This window comes from Sus scrofa, chromosome 9 (assembly GCF_000003025.6).
Source record: "Sus scrofa isolate TJ Tabasco breed Duroc chromosome 9, Sscrofa11.1, whole genome shotgun sequence".
NCBI lineage: Eukaryota > Metazoa > Chordata > Mammalia > Artiodactyla > Suidae > Sus > Sus scrofa.
In genome coordinates this window covers 91,127,417-91,143,333 of record NC_010451.4, presented here as the reverse complement: position 1 = coordinate 91,143,333, position 15,917 = coordinate 91,127,417, and the positions used below count along the sequence as shown (strand labels likewise).

General features: G+C 42.5%; 1 protein-coding gene across 8 annotated transcripts in view; it reads left to right on the top strand.

Moving 5' to 3' along the window:
- RAPGEF5 (Rap guanine nucleotide exchange factor 5) overlaps nucleotides 1-15,917 on the top strand; it is a 274,179-nt gene that overhangs the window by 88,923 nt on the left and 169,339 nt on the right. For all 8 annotated transcript variants that reach the window (XM_021063441.1, XM_005656686.2, XM_005656685.2 and 5 more), the window contains exon 6: nucleotides 12,663-12,729. In XM_021063441.1, the coding sequence (XP_020919100.1) occupies nucleotides 12,663-12,729 (67 nt within the window). The remainder of the gene's footprint in view (nucleotides 1-12,662; nucleotides 12,730-15,917) is intronic.

The following is a 15,917-nucleotide window of genomic DNA, read 5'->3' as shown; positions in this document are numbered from 1 at the left end:
ACACCGCCCTTTCAAGGGCTGAAAACTCAGTGCTAAGGCCCTTCGAATAATGTTTTTGACATTTAAAGGCCATGAAGGTCTCCCTATGCTGTTCTACAGCAAACACCTCTAATTTGCTTTCATCTCTCTAAATGTCTTTAAAACTATGTGAGAAAACCACTTCATGCCTCTATGTAAACACATTTTTGTTCTTTAAAGATACATTTTTAAAAAGAAAACTGAAAAAAGAAACATTTTTTTTTCCGTTTAAAATAAACAGTTTAGGAGTTCCCGTTGTGGCACAGTGGTTAACGAATCTGACTAGGAACCATGAGGTTGCGGGTTCGATCCCTGCCCTTGCTCAGTGGGTTAACGATCCTGCATTGCCGTGAGCTGTGGTGTAGGTTGCAGACGTGCCTCAGATCCCACGTTGCTGTGGCTCTGGTGTAGGCCGGTGGCTACAGCTCCGATTGGACCCCTAGCCTGGGAACCTCCACATGCCGTGGGAGCGGCCCAAGAAATAGCAAAAAAAAAAAAAGGCAAAAAAAAATAAAATAAACAGTTTAAAGCAGGAAGGGAAATGGAGCTATGGTAGGTTTCTAGGCTAATGGGAAGAAACAAAATTCCTATTCTATACAAAATAACTTTTATATCCAAGCTAAGTAGATAATTTGAAAGCAGAGAGTGCCTTAGCTGTCAGCAGTACTGGGGGGAGAAAGAACATCTTATTCAAACTGAAAGCCAAATCAAGTCATCCAGCATGTCCTTTTTTCTACCTTTTTTTTTTTCTTGGGGGAGGGGTGGGAATAGGAATGCTGAAGTAACAGTGTGGGGAGAAGCAGCCTAAGGATTCCTTCCCAACCAGTAAGACCTTTTGTTTCTTTCTTTTTCTTTTCTTTCTTTTTTTTTTTTTTAAAGGCCTGCACTCGTGGCATATGGAGGTTCCCAGGCTAGGGGTGGAATCAGAGCTACAGCTGCCAGCCTACACCACAGCCACAGCAACATCAGATCGGAATTTCGTCTGTGACCTACACCACAGCTCACAGCAACACCAGATCCTTAACCCACTGAGCGAGGCCCGGGATCAAACCCGCAAGCTCATGGTTCCTAGTCAGATGCGTTTCCGCTGTGCCACAACAGGAACTCCAAGATGCTTTTCTTTCTAACACTTGAGAATTGAGGCTGTGAGGGAGCTTGGATATTTTAATTCAGCAGCCTCTATGGCAGTCCTCTGAGCTTGCCTGAGGTGGAAGTGGAAGTGCTCTGAATATCTGAGTCTGTTACATATAATGATACATAAAACTCTGTCCTGTCAATTACAGAGTAGTTAACATTAACGCTGTTGGTAAGAGTCATAGAGGATGGCTAAAATCCAGCTCATGCTGCTCTAAGGCAGGTAAAGAAAAATGGAATTGCTTCATTGTCTTCTAAGCATTCTGTTGTTTGTTGTCCGCCTGGGCCTCTGTCCTGCTGGATAGCCAGAGAGAAGGAAAAGAAAAGCCCCATAATTTTAGCCTAATCCAGTACAAGTATTCTAATAATGTAATTTTATCAGTTTCCTTTGAGAAGTTTCCTCTTGAGCATATATTGGAAAAAAAAAAAAAAAGGCTTGGCCTCTCAGCCCCCTGTCCTTGCTCCTCAGCAGGACAGCCCCTGGGTATACAGTGAGTGGTGAGGGTCTCTGACCCTGGCAGGCCAGGCTGTCCTTTCAGAGTGGCCCTTTCCCATCCCCACTGATCCTGCCTAGTGACCTGTGAAGTGTAAGTGAGGTGTGCTCTTACTGTGGGGACTGGAACTGGTGTCAGCTTGGTTTGTCTCTCTCGGCTTCATCAGTGCCTGGGGGTCCTGGTGGATACGTGCTTCTGGGAGCCTGGAGCTCTGCCTGTGGCTTACATGGATTCGGTCACCTGACCTCTGCTGAAATAGCTCCCTCTCCTGGCATCTCGCTCTGACTTTCCCTGATGCTAACCTATTAAAAAAATGGTGCCTACTCATTGTTGTTATTGTTAATGAGCTGAGTACTTACTTAATTGGATGGTGTGGCTCACCTTCGATTCCTCACTAACCAGCTCTCGGGAAAGCTCAGTCCAGTGAGTTAAGATGACTCTGTTAACATCCATGATTCTGTGCTCTGGGTAGAGAAGCAGCAGGGAGCTTGTGGTAGAAGGAAGAACATTGTGTAGGGGGTGAAGTTTGGAGAGATGGTTGGCATGGTGAGGTAGCACAGGCGGCTTGATGTGACTGGCGTGACTGGTCACAGTCAGCGGACCTCAGACCTTGGGGAGGGGGCAACAGAGCTCAGATTAACTGCAGGGGTCTGCACATCTCTATGGAGGCCAAGCATTATCTTTATATGGAACAAAGAGAATGATTTAACTGTATATAAATGCTGCTGAAAAAGTAAAATATAGTTTACTTGAATTCATAGGGACGTTTTTGTGATGTATTTGCTGAATCAACAGCTATAGAGTTTACATGGTTCTGTGATGAGTTTCTGTGTTAAAGCGGTCCCCTACTTAGAAAATGAGGAACAGAGAGCTTGGTCACTTGGCTGAAGCTGCCCTGGTAGTGGCAATAATAAAATAATAACAACAGTAGTTAATTAACAGCTGTGTACTTACTACATGCAAAGCACTATGTGGAGCATTTTATGTAAGACTCATTTAAGGCTCACAACAGTAGTTTGGAGTTGTTCTGATTTTATAGATGAGGAAACCGAGGCAAGACAGATTACATAACGTACCAAAGGGACACGCATCTGTACTTGGTGGAAGCAATACGACTTGAAGGCAGAAGGTGAATTTGGAAATGATCTTTATGACAGTGGTTCTCAGGCATGTTACTTTTAAAAATAAACAGGTATAACCTGAGATTTACTGAATCAGGGTTGGGATGGAGAGATGAGACCTGGATATCAGTATTTTTTTGTAAAGTGTAAGGCTAACGCACACCAAGGTTGAAATCTGTTCTACAAAATTAGCTTTACAGAGTTTGTTAAGTGATAGGAAATGTGCAAATTAATTTAATCAGAGACTCAAAATACTATGTAAAGAAGCCAGATTAGGTTTATCAGGACATAAAGATTTTATTGAGCACAGTACCTGTTTCACTTGGTCGATGCTTCTAAAATTCCATCAATTTAGCTTCATAAAATTATGACAAAGTTCAGAAGAGGAAAATGAATGTAAACACAAAAATCCTAACACATGTTACTGAATGGGATCTGGCAATATGTAAAAATGAAACTATGTCATAAACTGATATTTATCACGGGAATACAAGGATGATTGACTATCCAAAAATCAATCAATGTAATTTATCAGATTTGGTCCTACAAAAGAAAAACTATGATAAGCTCTATAGATACTGAAAAGATAGATACAGAAAAAACATTTAAAAAAAAATTCAACATCCATTCATGATAAAAAATTCTCAGAGAAGTTCCCCCCTGGCTAAGGTTAAGGATCTGGCATTGTCTCCTGCAGCTTGGGTTCAGTCCCTGGCCTGGGAACCTCCATATGTGGTGGGTGTAGCCAAAAAATGAAAATTCTCAGAAAACTAGGTCTATAAGGCAGTTTCTTCCATCTGATAAAGCCTTACATAAAACACATAGCTTACACCATACTTAATAGCAAAAGACCCAATGCTTTTCCACTAAGATTGGGAACAAGGCTGATACATTGCCTCTTATTACTTCTTTTCAACAGTAGCCAGTATAATAAGGCAAGAAAAGATATTCAGATTAGAAGGAAAAAACAAAGCCATCTCTCTTTGCAGATGACATAGTTATATACATAGAAAATCCCAAGAAATCTACAACAAAAAATATTAAGCCTAGTAAGTGGGTTTAGCAAGATCACAACCTGCAAGGTCAGTATACAAAATTATTTTTCCATGTACTGGCACAAAAAACAGTATGAAATAATGAGGTATAAATCTAAGAAAATGTGTAAGAGCTTTGTTGAACACTTTATAAGCCTAATTTTTAAAAATCAGGATTTAAATAATTAGAAAATCTAGTTGCATTCATGGATTGGAAGATTCGATATTGCTGAGATGTTAATTCTCCCCATGTTGACCTAGCTCTTCAGTGGCAGTCATCCCCTGATCAGTTGACCTCACCATACCTGCATAATAATAAAACCTACTAGTGGAAACATTGACCTCTAAATAGGGTGTGCCCCGTAGCTCAGTCTTCAGACTCTTTTGCTTTCACTGTGGAGGTACCCTCCTCTAGTTAAGTATTTAATAGCAGCTCCAGGGTGATGACTCCTAAAATTCAGGTACCTGTCTTCCCTTAGGACCTTATATACAATAATACCACCACCAGCTATCCTATCACCTCTGCTTCCTTTATTCTCTTCGTCCCTTATTCTCCTTATCCAGTCTAACTTGTCTTTTTCTACCTGACATGTATAAGCAACACAGGAAATCCACTGGCATCTTTAATTTCTGAAATGCTGTTGGATTAGCACCTTCTAACCAGGGAGATCAGCGTCAAGTCTGCCATTCCAACGTCCCAAATCTAACATTTGTATTCCTGACTTTGCCTATTTAGACTATCATTTTATGATCCCTCTAGAGGAGGGAATGCCAGATAAGTAAACAAATATTTTTTGAGTATTTGACAAAAAAATTTTCGTGATGAAACTTGGCATATGTTTTGTGTTAGGGTCATAGGTGAAGAAAATTTCCATTTATTGTTTTAAATTGCCTGCATAACAAAGCTGTGGAATCAACTGGTCTTAGTGTTTGTTCTTACTCATTATTCCTTTTCCCAAGGAAACAGTCCTCCAAAATTTCCATTGTTTACAGACAAGACTTACTCCAGGTGTGGGAATAGACTACTTATCTTTATCAGAGTACATCAATTTTGAAATAGTACTGGAATTTTTACAAAAATTAAACTTTTAGGCTTGCTTGTGCCAGCATTTGAAATGTAGCTGTTCAGTTAGATACTTAGCATTAGTTCTTGAATCTTTCATGTAAAATGTGAAGAAGAGATAACAGTAATAACTAATTTTATTCAGTCGTAGATGACCGTGTCACTATATATCCTGAACCCTTAATGAAACCTGTCATGTTCACAGTTTACTACTGTTTGGTAAATTTCCTCTATAAGTGTACTACTAGCTGATGCTATGAAAAATTATCTTCTCTTGAGAAGGTTGAGTAGTATTTGTACTCGTGATACCAGTGATCTCAGAAAAGAAATCTGATTCTCATGCTTTCACCATCCCATTTTTTTCTTTTGGTCATATGAATTTGCTGTTTTAAGCAAAGTAGGCCTGTCCAGGTTATCGATGTTATGGGAAGATATAGTTTTATGTGGCAGATATGACACCTTTTTATCCTCTTGGGGGTCCATGGGTATTAAATGTGGTACAGATTGACTCTGTGCCTCTTGAGGAACATTCTCTTTTTTGGTATCTAGAACTTGGGGCAGTGATTTCTTAGGACATAAACTTTTAAATCTGCCCCAGGAGATATTTCTGAAAGAGAAAGTCCCTAACTTTTTTCCTTGTCTGACCTTCAGCAGATGTGAAATGGACTCTGGGTTGTGTAAGGAGATCTTGGATTCTGGCATTGTTAACTGACTTAACATCATTTTTTTTTTCATTTTTAAAAATTTTGTTAAAGTATAGTTGATTTACAGTATCTTGTTAATTTCTGCTGTACAAGAAAATGATTCAGTTATGCATATATACATATTCACTTTTTATCATATTCTTTTCCCATATAGGTTATCATAGAATATTGAGTAGAATTCCCTGTGCTATATGGCAGATTCCCATTGACCATCCAACCCATGCACAATACTGTGCTTATACCAATCCCAGACTCCTAATCCATCCCCCACCCCTACCTTTCCCCTGTGGCAACCCTATGCTTGTTTTCGGAGTCAATGAGTCTGTTTCTGTTTTGTAAAGGAGATCTTTTTTTTTTTTTTAAGATTCCACATATAAGTGATATCATACGATGTTTGTTTTCTCTGACTTTCTTACTTTGCTTAGTATAATAATCTCCAGGTCCATCCATGCTGCTGTAAATGGCTTTATTTTGTTCTTTTTTATGGTGAAGTAATATTCCATTATTCCATTTTTTATATATATATAATCACATCTTCTTTGTCAGTGGACATGTTTAACATCATTTCTCCTCAGCTTGGTGGTGGCAGAGTCCCTCCTGCTCCAGACTCTCCTTCCTGGACTGTGGGTCCAACCCCTCCCTGGACATTCCCTGTGCCTGCTTTCTTACTTCCTCACTCACTCATGGCTATTCTCCTTCTACAGGCAAATGATTCTCCAAATCATAACAGCAAGAAACCAAACCTGCCTTTGATTTTGTATCTTCTGCTTACTTCTCTTTCTGTCTTGTTTGCTTTACAGCCATGGTTCATGGCCCTCAGCATAAAACCCAAACTCTTTGGCAGTAGTAGACGGGCCCTGACTCTGACTCTTCTGGCCTCAGCTTAATGTCTTACCATTTCCCACTCCCCTATGCTGGTAATTCTGCTCCATCCCAGGGCCACTCCTTTTCCACAGAGCGTCAGCTTGGATATCACTTCTCCTAAGACGCCTGTGAATCACAGATCAGGCTAAGTGGCCGTTACTTGTGTTGGCAGAATATGTTAAAGATAGGTTTTGCTAAGCCCACTAAGTGTTATATGTTTTTTTTTTTCATATATATGTGTGCTGTGCATCTGTTATTTTTTGTGAAATCATGTTTGAAAGATTCCTGCATAGTTTGTCTTGGTTCTGGTGTATTCCATGCCCTAGAATTTTACAAGCCTCTAGTAGGGTAGTCTGAGGTCCATCTTAGAAATTGCGTTTTCCTCAAGTCCCTCCAAACCAAGCAAGGCAGAGCAGAGCAGCATCAGCGTGAAGCGGGGTGGGAGGTGGAGGATAGGTCTGCTCTGAATTCCCCAGGAACATCCTCTTCCTTTCAGAATTCTGATTTGGAGATAGGCATGTTGCCCACCCTCATTCAGTCCCAATCTGGAATATCTCTGTTGAAGGCAAAGGTTGATGTGTAGTGTGTATGTAAGATGCTCAGAAACAAATGACAGCCTTTGGGATGGCAGTAATAGCAACTTAAATGAAAACTGACTGAGGACACATCTCATGGTTAGCATCCTCTGTGTGTGCACCACGCTTGTGCCCAGGATAGATAGCACTGTCTCCTGTGCGTGGAAGGCTGTGTGTGATACCCTAGCTGGATTAGCCTAAGCCAGTTGTGCATAGTCTACACCTCTGAAACCCCTGGACTCCAAACGCTTGTCTGTTTTATGGCTGTGGGATGCATTTAACACATTTTCATGTAGGAACCATGTTATGTGTGTAGCAGTAGCTCTTGGCTGCTCAGTGAATATGCTATTCAATATTGAAACATAGATATAGACAGCAGTTCCCATTGTGGCTCAGCAGGTTAAGAACCCAACATAGTGTCTGTGAGGATGCGGGTTGGACCCCTGGCCTCGCTCAGTGGGTTAAGGATCCGGTGTTGCCATGAGCTGTGGCGTATGTTAAGATGCAACTTGGAGCCTACGTTACTGTGGCTGTGGTGTAGACTGGCAGCTATGGCTCTGATTCAACCCCTAGCCCAGGAACTTCAATACGCCACAAGTGCAACCCTAAAAAAAAACAAAAAATAGGAGAAAAGAAAAGAAAACAAACATAGATTATAGACAGAACTTGTGTATTTTTAAAGTTGTATCAATATACAAATGTAAAGTGATATTATTTAGATAATGTTTCTGTAAGAAATGGTCCCAGAAAACCTCTTCCACTGTTGAAAAGGAAGTAGGATTTTCCAACTCCAGGATGATATTGGTTGCTCTTGAATCTGGAGGCACAAGTATTTTGGTGAAAACCTGATTAAGGAGTATGGATACTATCACATATATAGATGATATATGGTAAGCTTTGATCTTTAAAAACATCATGGGAATAATCTCAAACCCGTTATACTAATTCTCATGGAGGAATTTTTACTAAGAGAATTCTGGGAATCCCTGCAGGTATACCAATTAAATCCAAGTTTCTAGAAGTTATACTGGTCCTGACTGGTATACAAGGACTTCTGTTGCCCAGATCTTGGCCCATGTGTTCAGGCTTTTATTGGAACTCAACACCATTGACTATTTAGCTCCCTCAGAGCTGAGAGTTTGTGGGTTGGGAGACCTTTCTGGGTGGGGAACTTCCTGCTTTTCTGTTGCCCTGTGAATTGAGTAAGTGATGGCCGAATAGTTGGCCAGGTTGGAAACTGTCACTCAGTCTGTACTAATTGTTTCTCAGGGGAAGGTGAGGAGGTGGGAGTGACCTTATTTTATTCAAGATCTTTTCGAAGATGTCAGCTCTTTGGCATTTGATAGAAGAAAGTCATTCGTGTTGGACTTGAATGACAAGAAGGTCACTGAAGGAGGGACCACTGCAGGGATCCAGGAAGCTGATGGAGTAGCTCAGGGCAAGAGCCCTTGAGTATAAGCAGGTTAAGCCTTAGTCGACTGACCACAGAGCACTAGCTAATGTCTTGTGCAGCGGTCTTCAGGGGATGGGGGGTGGCTCCCAGCAGAGCACTCCTGGAGGTTTTGAAGGTCCCCACTTAATTTATTCAACAAAGAGTCACTGAATGCTTGCTATGGACTAGTTGTGTTCTAAGTATTGGGAATGTAACTGTGAACACGGCAGACAGAAATTCCCACACTTGTGGAGCCCGGAGTCTAGGAGGAGGGGTAGTTTCATAAATAAAAAGGGTTTATGTTGGTTAATGGTGGAAAAACTTTATGCAGAGAAAGAAAGTAGGAAATGAGTGATGGAGTTGTGGGTCAGGAGAGGCACCTCCAAGAGGTCATCAGAAACTTAAAGGATGTGAGGGAAAGGCAGTGTGCAGTGTGAGGGGAGCCGTCTGGGCTAAGCGGATGGTTGGCGCAAGCCCCACGACAGGAGCATTAAAGGCAAAGCAAGAGTGACTGGGATGGAGTGAAGAGAGCGAGAGATGGCAGCCCCTGTGGAGGCTGGGGCTCTGGACCCAGGGAGCAGGGGAATCAGTGGAGGATTTTGAGCTGAGGAGGGACATGTTCTAATGCACGTGTAAACAAGACCTCTCTGGCTCCTGGGTCCAGGTACAAGCTTCTGTGGCTGGGGCAACCGTGGAAGGAGTGGAGGTGGTTGGAAATGGTCAAAAGAGAGCTTGCTCTTGAAGGCAGAGCTATGGGGTTAGGGGAAGGATACAATGTAGAGTATGGGGGGGTGGTGTCAAGGATGACTTCCACCTGAAAGGATGGAGTTGCCTATAGTTAAGGTGGAAAAGACTGTAGGGATGCAGGTGGGGATTTGTTTCTTTTTTGGTGGGTGTTGGAGAGAATGAAAATGTGTTCTGTGTGATGGTTAGAGGGACAAGGGCTGAGGACCACAGACTTTTACCATTCCTGTGTCCTCACTGCGGCATCTTTAGGTATTGCAGACCTCTCGAATTGATAAAGATGTCTGCCCAGAGCATCAGGACTTGGCATTTCCCATGGAGAATTACTGGTCAGGCTTGGGCTATTGGCAGGAAGAGACCTTGAGAAACAGAATTCATAAGGGGCACACCTTTAGAGCCAGAGCTTCCTGCTGGCACACACACTCAGGGATGTCTCTTTCCCAGGGTCACCCCTTTTCTCTTTTTTCTTCTTCTTTTTTTTTTTTTTGTCTTTTCTAGGGTCACTCCCATGACATATGGAGGTTCCCAGGCTAGCAGAGGTCTGATCAGAGCTGTTGCTGCCGGCCTATGTCAGAGCCACAGCAACACGGGATCCAAGCTGCGTCTGCGACCCACACCACAGCTCACGGCAATGCCAGATCCTTAAACCCACTGAGCAAGGCCAAGGATCACACCTGCAACCCCATGGTTCCTAGTCGGATTCGTTAATTCCTGAGCCACGACGGGAACTCCTCTTTTTTCTTCTTATATCAGCGTGTCACTGATATGAGCTGCTGAGTCGGCCATGGTTTCTTTGTTTCCCTTCTCTCACCAAGCAGCACAGCCCCCTTTAGTAATAACGGGGAATACATGCAAGTTCAGTCCTCCCTCAGGATCCATGGGGGAGTTAGTTCCAGGACCCCCGTGGACACCCAGATCCACAGACACTCGAGACTCACCAGAATCTTTCTTTTGTTCTCCCTTCCCCCATCTGTTTCATTTTCTGTTTTGATCTGATATGTGCGAACTTTGTCTTCAGTGGGATGCCGTGATGTGTGTTCACATCATAAAAGAATCAGGATATTTCTCAGCCATTTGGCATCAAGCTGGGGAAGGGCCACCCCCGTGAGGAAGGACGGAGAGTGGGTGGGCATCACCCATTTCTCTTTCTTTCTTCCTTTCCCCTCTCTAGGCTCTTTCACTATTTGCCTGACCCCCCCACCCCAGGCCCCCTCCCATGACCTGCCTCTACGCCGGTGCCATGCAGGTAGCTGCTGCTGTAGGGTGGGCTGGGGACTGCTCAGCAGAAGAGTCCTTCTGTGTTCCAGAGCGAGCAGCAGGATCATTCCAGAAGGCGTGGAGTCCTAGGGGAGCAAGATCAGATCTGTGTTTGAGGAGGAGAATCCTGGTGTTCAGAAGAGATGGGGTATGGGACGAGAAGCAGAGACAGTTGGTTAGGTGGCAGTAAAAATAAGTCATGGAGGTGAGGGCCTGTTAGTGGGTCTTGTGAAGGGGGGACCACAGGACAGCTGAGCAGAGGATCTGGTGACTAGAAAGGCAGGGAAGGAGTTCCCATCGTGGCGCAGTGGTTAACGAATCCGATTAGGAACCGTGAGGTTGCAGGTTCAATCCCTGGCCTCGCAGATGCAGCTCGAATCTGGCATTGCCGTGGCTCTGACCTAGGCCGGTAGCTGCAGCTCCAGTTAGACCCCTACCTTGGGAACCTCCACATGCTGCGGTACGGCCCTAAAAAGGCAAGAAATTAAAGAAAGAAAGAAAGATTTCCACAATGCATGTTCTGTGCTGGAAGCATGATGAAAGGTACTTTCGCTTGAACAGAGTTGAAATTATTTGTTGTTTAACTAGCAACGGCTTGTCATTACTCATCAGATAGCCATGATCAGTCACCTACACAGGTGCTGCCTTTGCAGTTTTGAGTTCTTTTCAGCAGTTTGTTGAAAACACATCCATGACAGAATCTGTGCTAATGCAAAGATGCACATCGACTCATCCTTTAGGTGTCTGCTGGGTGCTGAGAAGCATGGGGGGTCTTGACCAGCTCTCGCTTTGCTGCAGTCACAGACAGAGCGTTGAAACCCTGGTTTTGATGCTCTTATATCTAATGCTCTCGGCTCCTAATTTCCTCTCAGATCTGTTCTCTCACCTCATAAACCCTGGTTTGGTGACTTAGGTTATAAAGGGTTGCAAACCTCTATATCTCTTCCACATATGTGGAAACCTTGTGAATAGATAGTTTTAATAATAAAGCACATTTTATTTGAAATCTTCATTTTCAAGGTCATGTTTCCGATGCTTTGCTGCACAAGTAATTAAGTTACTTGACAACATGCCCACAGCTTCATACCTATATCAGGCAGTTCTTGTAAAGGCAGTAGTTTGTAATTCATTGCTCCGATTTGAAGGGTGGGACATTTTTTCCTCTGAAGGGGTTTAATAACATTTCCAGATACAGGAAGCCAATGCCAGAATTGATCCAACTGGCTTTTCCTTTCTTATAGAGCATCTTCTTAGCCCTCCTAGGAACTGGGAGAAGCCCTCCTGCCCTGCAAGGCTAGCACTTCAGCTGGCCCACTGCAGTTCCCGAGATTGAAATCAATCACTGGACTGCCACTGCGATAACGCCGCTCTGCAGGGCAATTACCGCCAATCCCCCCAAGTCCCCAGAAGGTGTTGAAAGGAATTGCTTGTGGAAATAGATCTGGGAGACAATTACATATATTCAGTCGGCATTACTCAATGTTTTTTTGTTTTTTTTTTTTCCTTTGATCAAGTCGGGGGGGGGGGAGTGATTTTGTAAAATTTTTTTGAAGTAGATGATTTTATATGTTCACATGTATGCTTGTGTGATGACAGTTGTTTCATGAATTACATTAGAAAGGTGATTTTTCTAAAACTGATCTTATGCTGTGTAATATGTTGTATGTCTCCTTAGTTATTTAACATCTTCTTAACTGGGCCATGGTCTCATAAAAAAGGGCAAAGGGCTTCTGCTATGGTATCCACATAATTCCTGTCCCAGCATTCGGCTTGTAATAGACCAATTCATAATAAGCCTGTTTTGGCTGAAACTCAGAGGTAGCGGAAAATTCATTTTTCATTTTTTCAGAATCTGGATTTCATTTGGAATTAGTGGGAAGTTTAGTATTTAGCCACGTTATATTCACCGTCTGCTTATGCTCTGTGTATGCCCATATTTGTAAATCTGGTGTGTCAGGATTCTTCTGTGATAACCTTTGGAGAGCAGTACATAATCCCAGGACTTAATCGATGTATGGAAAAGAGGTTCTTACTAATTGATTTTGAAGGAACTGTTGAGCTGCAACAGAGTTGTGTTCCTCTGGCATTATTGTCCCCATGTTACCGTGTGTACACTTTCACTAATGTATGAAGCAGTAACACTTTTACTTGCCATGCATTACCCATAACTTGGTGAATAAATAACCAAAGCAGAAGAGTAATTTATTCTTTGTTTTTCAAAGATCTCATCAGAAAATTGAAGACTCAGAGGAGAGCAGCGACGAAATTCTCGCCCGTCTAACGTCTGCGGTAAGGCCCTGCCCTTTCCCTCCCCAGAGGTGCAGCAGTAATGAGCCTGGGGTCTTTGAAGGGAATCCATTTGGGTAGTGGTGTAGAGACGCTTGCCCTGGGGCTGCGACTGTTGAGGGAGGTTCAAGTTCAGGCAGAAGCAGTCAGTGGCATTCATGCTCTCTGCTCTGATGCAGCCTCTCCTGCAAGATCATAGATACTCTTGGTGGAAAGTTCCTGGAACCTTAGTGGAGGCATAATACCTGATTTTTAAAAATACGTTATGGCTTAACCTAGGAAAAGTTGTGACCTGCTGCACAAAGAAGCAAAGATGGTATGTTTCATTAGGGAGGAAAACATCGCCTCAACCAACAAAACGATCAGGTCTTTAGTTTTCAATGTGCTGGATTGCAACATTTTCCTTGTGTCTTTGCAAGCCATTAATTAGAGTTGCAACTGACTAGGTTGAAGGAAAGGAAGGAAGGAAGGAAATCCCCTTCTTCAAGGAAAAAGCTGGCCTCGGTTGCTAATAATTGGGCACTGGTTTTTGACAGGCTCTAACAGTGCTGTCTCACACAACCTTTATCCATGGGCTGGACTTTCTGGAAATTTTTCAAGCCTCTCCAGAGATTGTTAGTTCTTCTTTAACTGAATTTTTAAAATGGTGGTTGCAGAAAATCATGCTGGATTGATTTATGTACATGGAATGAAACTAATCTTGTAACTTTAACAACTAAGTCCTGGCATCTGGACACAACTTGAAAGTTAAAAGTTGTCTTTCTAGAGTTCCCGTTTTGGCTCAGCAGGTTAAAAACCTGACATAGCGTATGTGAGGATGGGGTTTGGATCCCTGGCCTCGCTTAGTGGGTTAAGGATCTGGTGTTGCCTCAAACTATGGATGCGGCAGATGTGGCTCGGATCTGGCATTGCAGTGGCTGTGTGGAGGCTGGCAGCTTCAGCTGCGATTTGACCCCTTGCCCGGGAATTTCCCTGTGCTGCAGGTGTGGCTGTAAAAAGAAAGAAAAAAAAGTTGTCTTTCCTACTCTTCTGGAATATAGCCTAGAAAAGTAATTTTTGGCTATGTAATATAGTGCTCCATGATACAAAACTTCACACGAAATAGAAGCTTGACAGCACATTATGCAAAACTATTTAACATGACCTTTTCATTTTAAAATATTGACCAAAGGGGAGAGCCTATTGTGTGCAAAATCATTAATAGCTGCCCATTTCCAAAAGTACTCACTACTGACCAAATATTCTGTAAAACATTGTATGTGTTTATTTGGGTACATGTGTACATACGCACACATACGCATTACACTTCAAAGCAGCCCTATGAAATAAGTGGCATTTTCTGTATTTTATAGACATAAAAGCATGTATATGTTAAGCAGCTTGCCCAAGGTCAACCATCTGGAAAGGAACAAAGCCAGCATCTGAACTCAGAATTTTCTACATCCTGCTCATGTTCTCTTAAGTACTGTGCCTCAATTTTTAAATAATGTAGTGTAGTTATTAGGTAAATTTCAGAAGCAGCAGACATGTCAGATGTAGTTTCTGCAGTCATACCAGGAAGACAAGCACATGAAAAAGTTAACCTATAAAATAGCTGGCATTTGAGCACCAAAAATCATGGGTTATAGACAGTAAACCCAAGCACAGTATCCGAAAACTTCATTGAAGAGACTGGACTTGATGGAGCATTGAAGGCCATTAGGATTTGAACAGGTGACAGGAGAGTGTGTGCTCCAGCTGTGGGGTTATTGTGTGCAGGCAGAGGGAAAACAGTGAGTAGAGTAACAGTAGAGAAAACAGTTATTGTGGCAGGGACAGTGGGAAAACAGTGAGTAGAGTAACCTGGTTAGAGAGGAAGGACCTCATAAGGGAAAGCAAAAGACTTTTTGAACAACAGATTAACATGATGAAGTAGATGGTTAAGAAAGAAAGATGGTGAGTTGGAGATGGGGAGATGGGTTGAGAGGCTGACAAAAACCCAGTTTATGTTGTTTGTTGGTGCAGGGTTGGGGCGGGGGGAGACCAAAAGAAAAACGAGTTTAAAAAGGAGCACACAGCATTTTTAAGAATTCAGTAGGACTAGGAAAAGGTAGAGGAGGAGTCAGATAACCAAAGTCCTGAACTTGTGTGCATGAAAAAGTGATGATACTCTTAGGAAGTTGAGTAAAATATGTGGAAGGGTAGCTGACTTGGTTTTGAACATGCTGAGTTTGAGGAGAGAAAGGAAACGTGAGCCTGGAACTCAGAAGGGTCACGGCTAGAGCTGCAGGAACCAGTTCCAGGCTGTCGACTGAGGAGCAGCGTGGAAGACGGAGTCTTGGGCAACAGGGAAATTGGAGGACAGTGAGAGGAAGTAGAAATACCGAATGGTTTATAGCCTAGAAGTCAAAGTCAAGAGAGACTCTACGAAGGAAGGATGGACAGCAAAGTGTTGGCTATGTATTTGGTCGAGGTAATCTTACTAGAAAAATCTCCAAGCTAAAAAGACTGTATAAATATTGGGTAAGATATTGGAGTAGGAACGAGAATAGAGGGCAGAAGAGAAAAATTCATCTTTTCATTTCATGGCTGATTGAACTGAGAATGTGGACCTTGATTTTTAATTCTCCCAACAGTGTGACCTTGGCTTAACTGAATGGTAGACTAGACAATATCTATGTTCTAAAATTCCTCTGTTCACTGCATAAGCATTTATGAAGGCACTCTTCTGTTTCACCTCTTCACAGTGTAGTTGTTCCAGTTGACAGTGGTATGAAAACTTTATTACCTAGGTGTTGACACCATGCAGGAAGAGTATGTTTGCCTGTACCACTGAAGCCATAGTTGTCATCTAGTGTGACCCTTAAATGCATTAAAGGAAAGCAAAAGTGACATCTGTAATGCAGGTTGTTAGAGCTCTCTACAAAGGTTTGTATAATTAGGGGGTGCTGGAAAGGGGGTGGCAGTTTACTGTGGACTGTCCTGTCCTGTGTATTCCCCTCTTTTTACTCAAACTTGGGAATTTTCTATATGGCTGCCTGTTAAAAATCTTCATTTTTAAAGTGTACTTAGTCTCAACTTAGGTTCATTGAGAGAAAGGTCCCTTCGTCTAAAAAATAACATCTAACATTCTACCCTGGAAGAAAACACAAATGAGTTTTCATGGTAAAGGAATATTAGAAGACAGGTTATGTAGAAAAAGAAAAATGTCT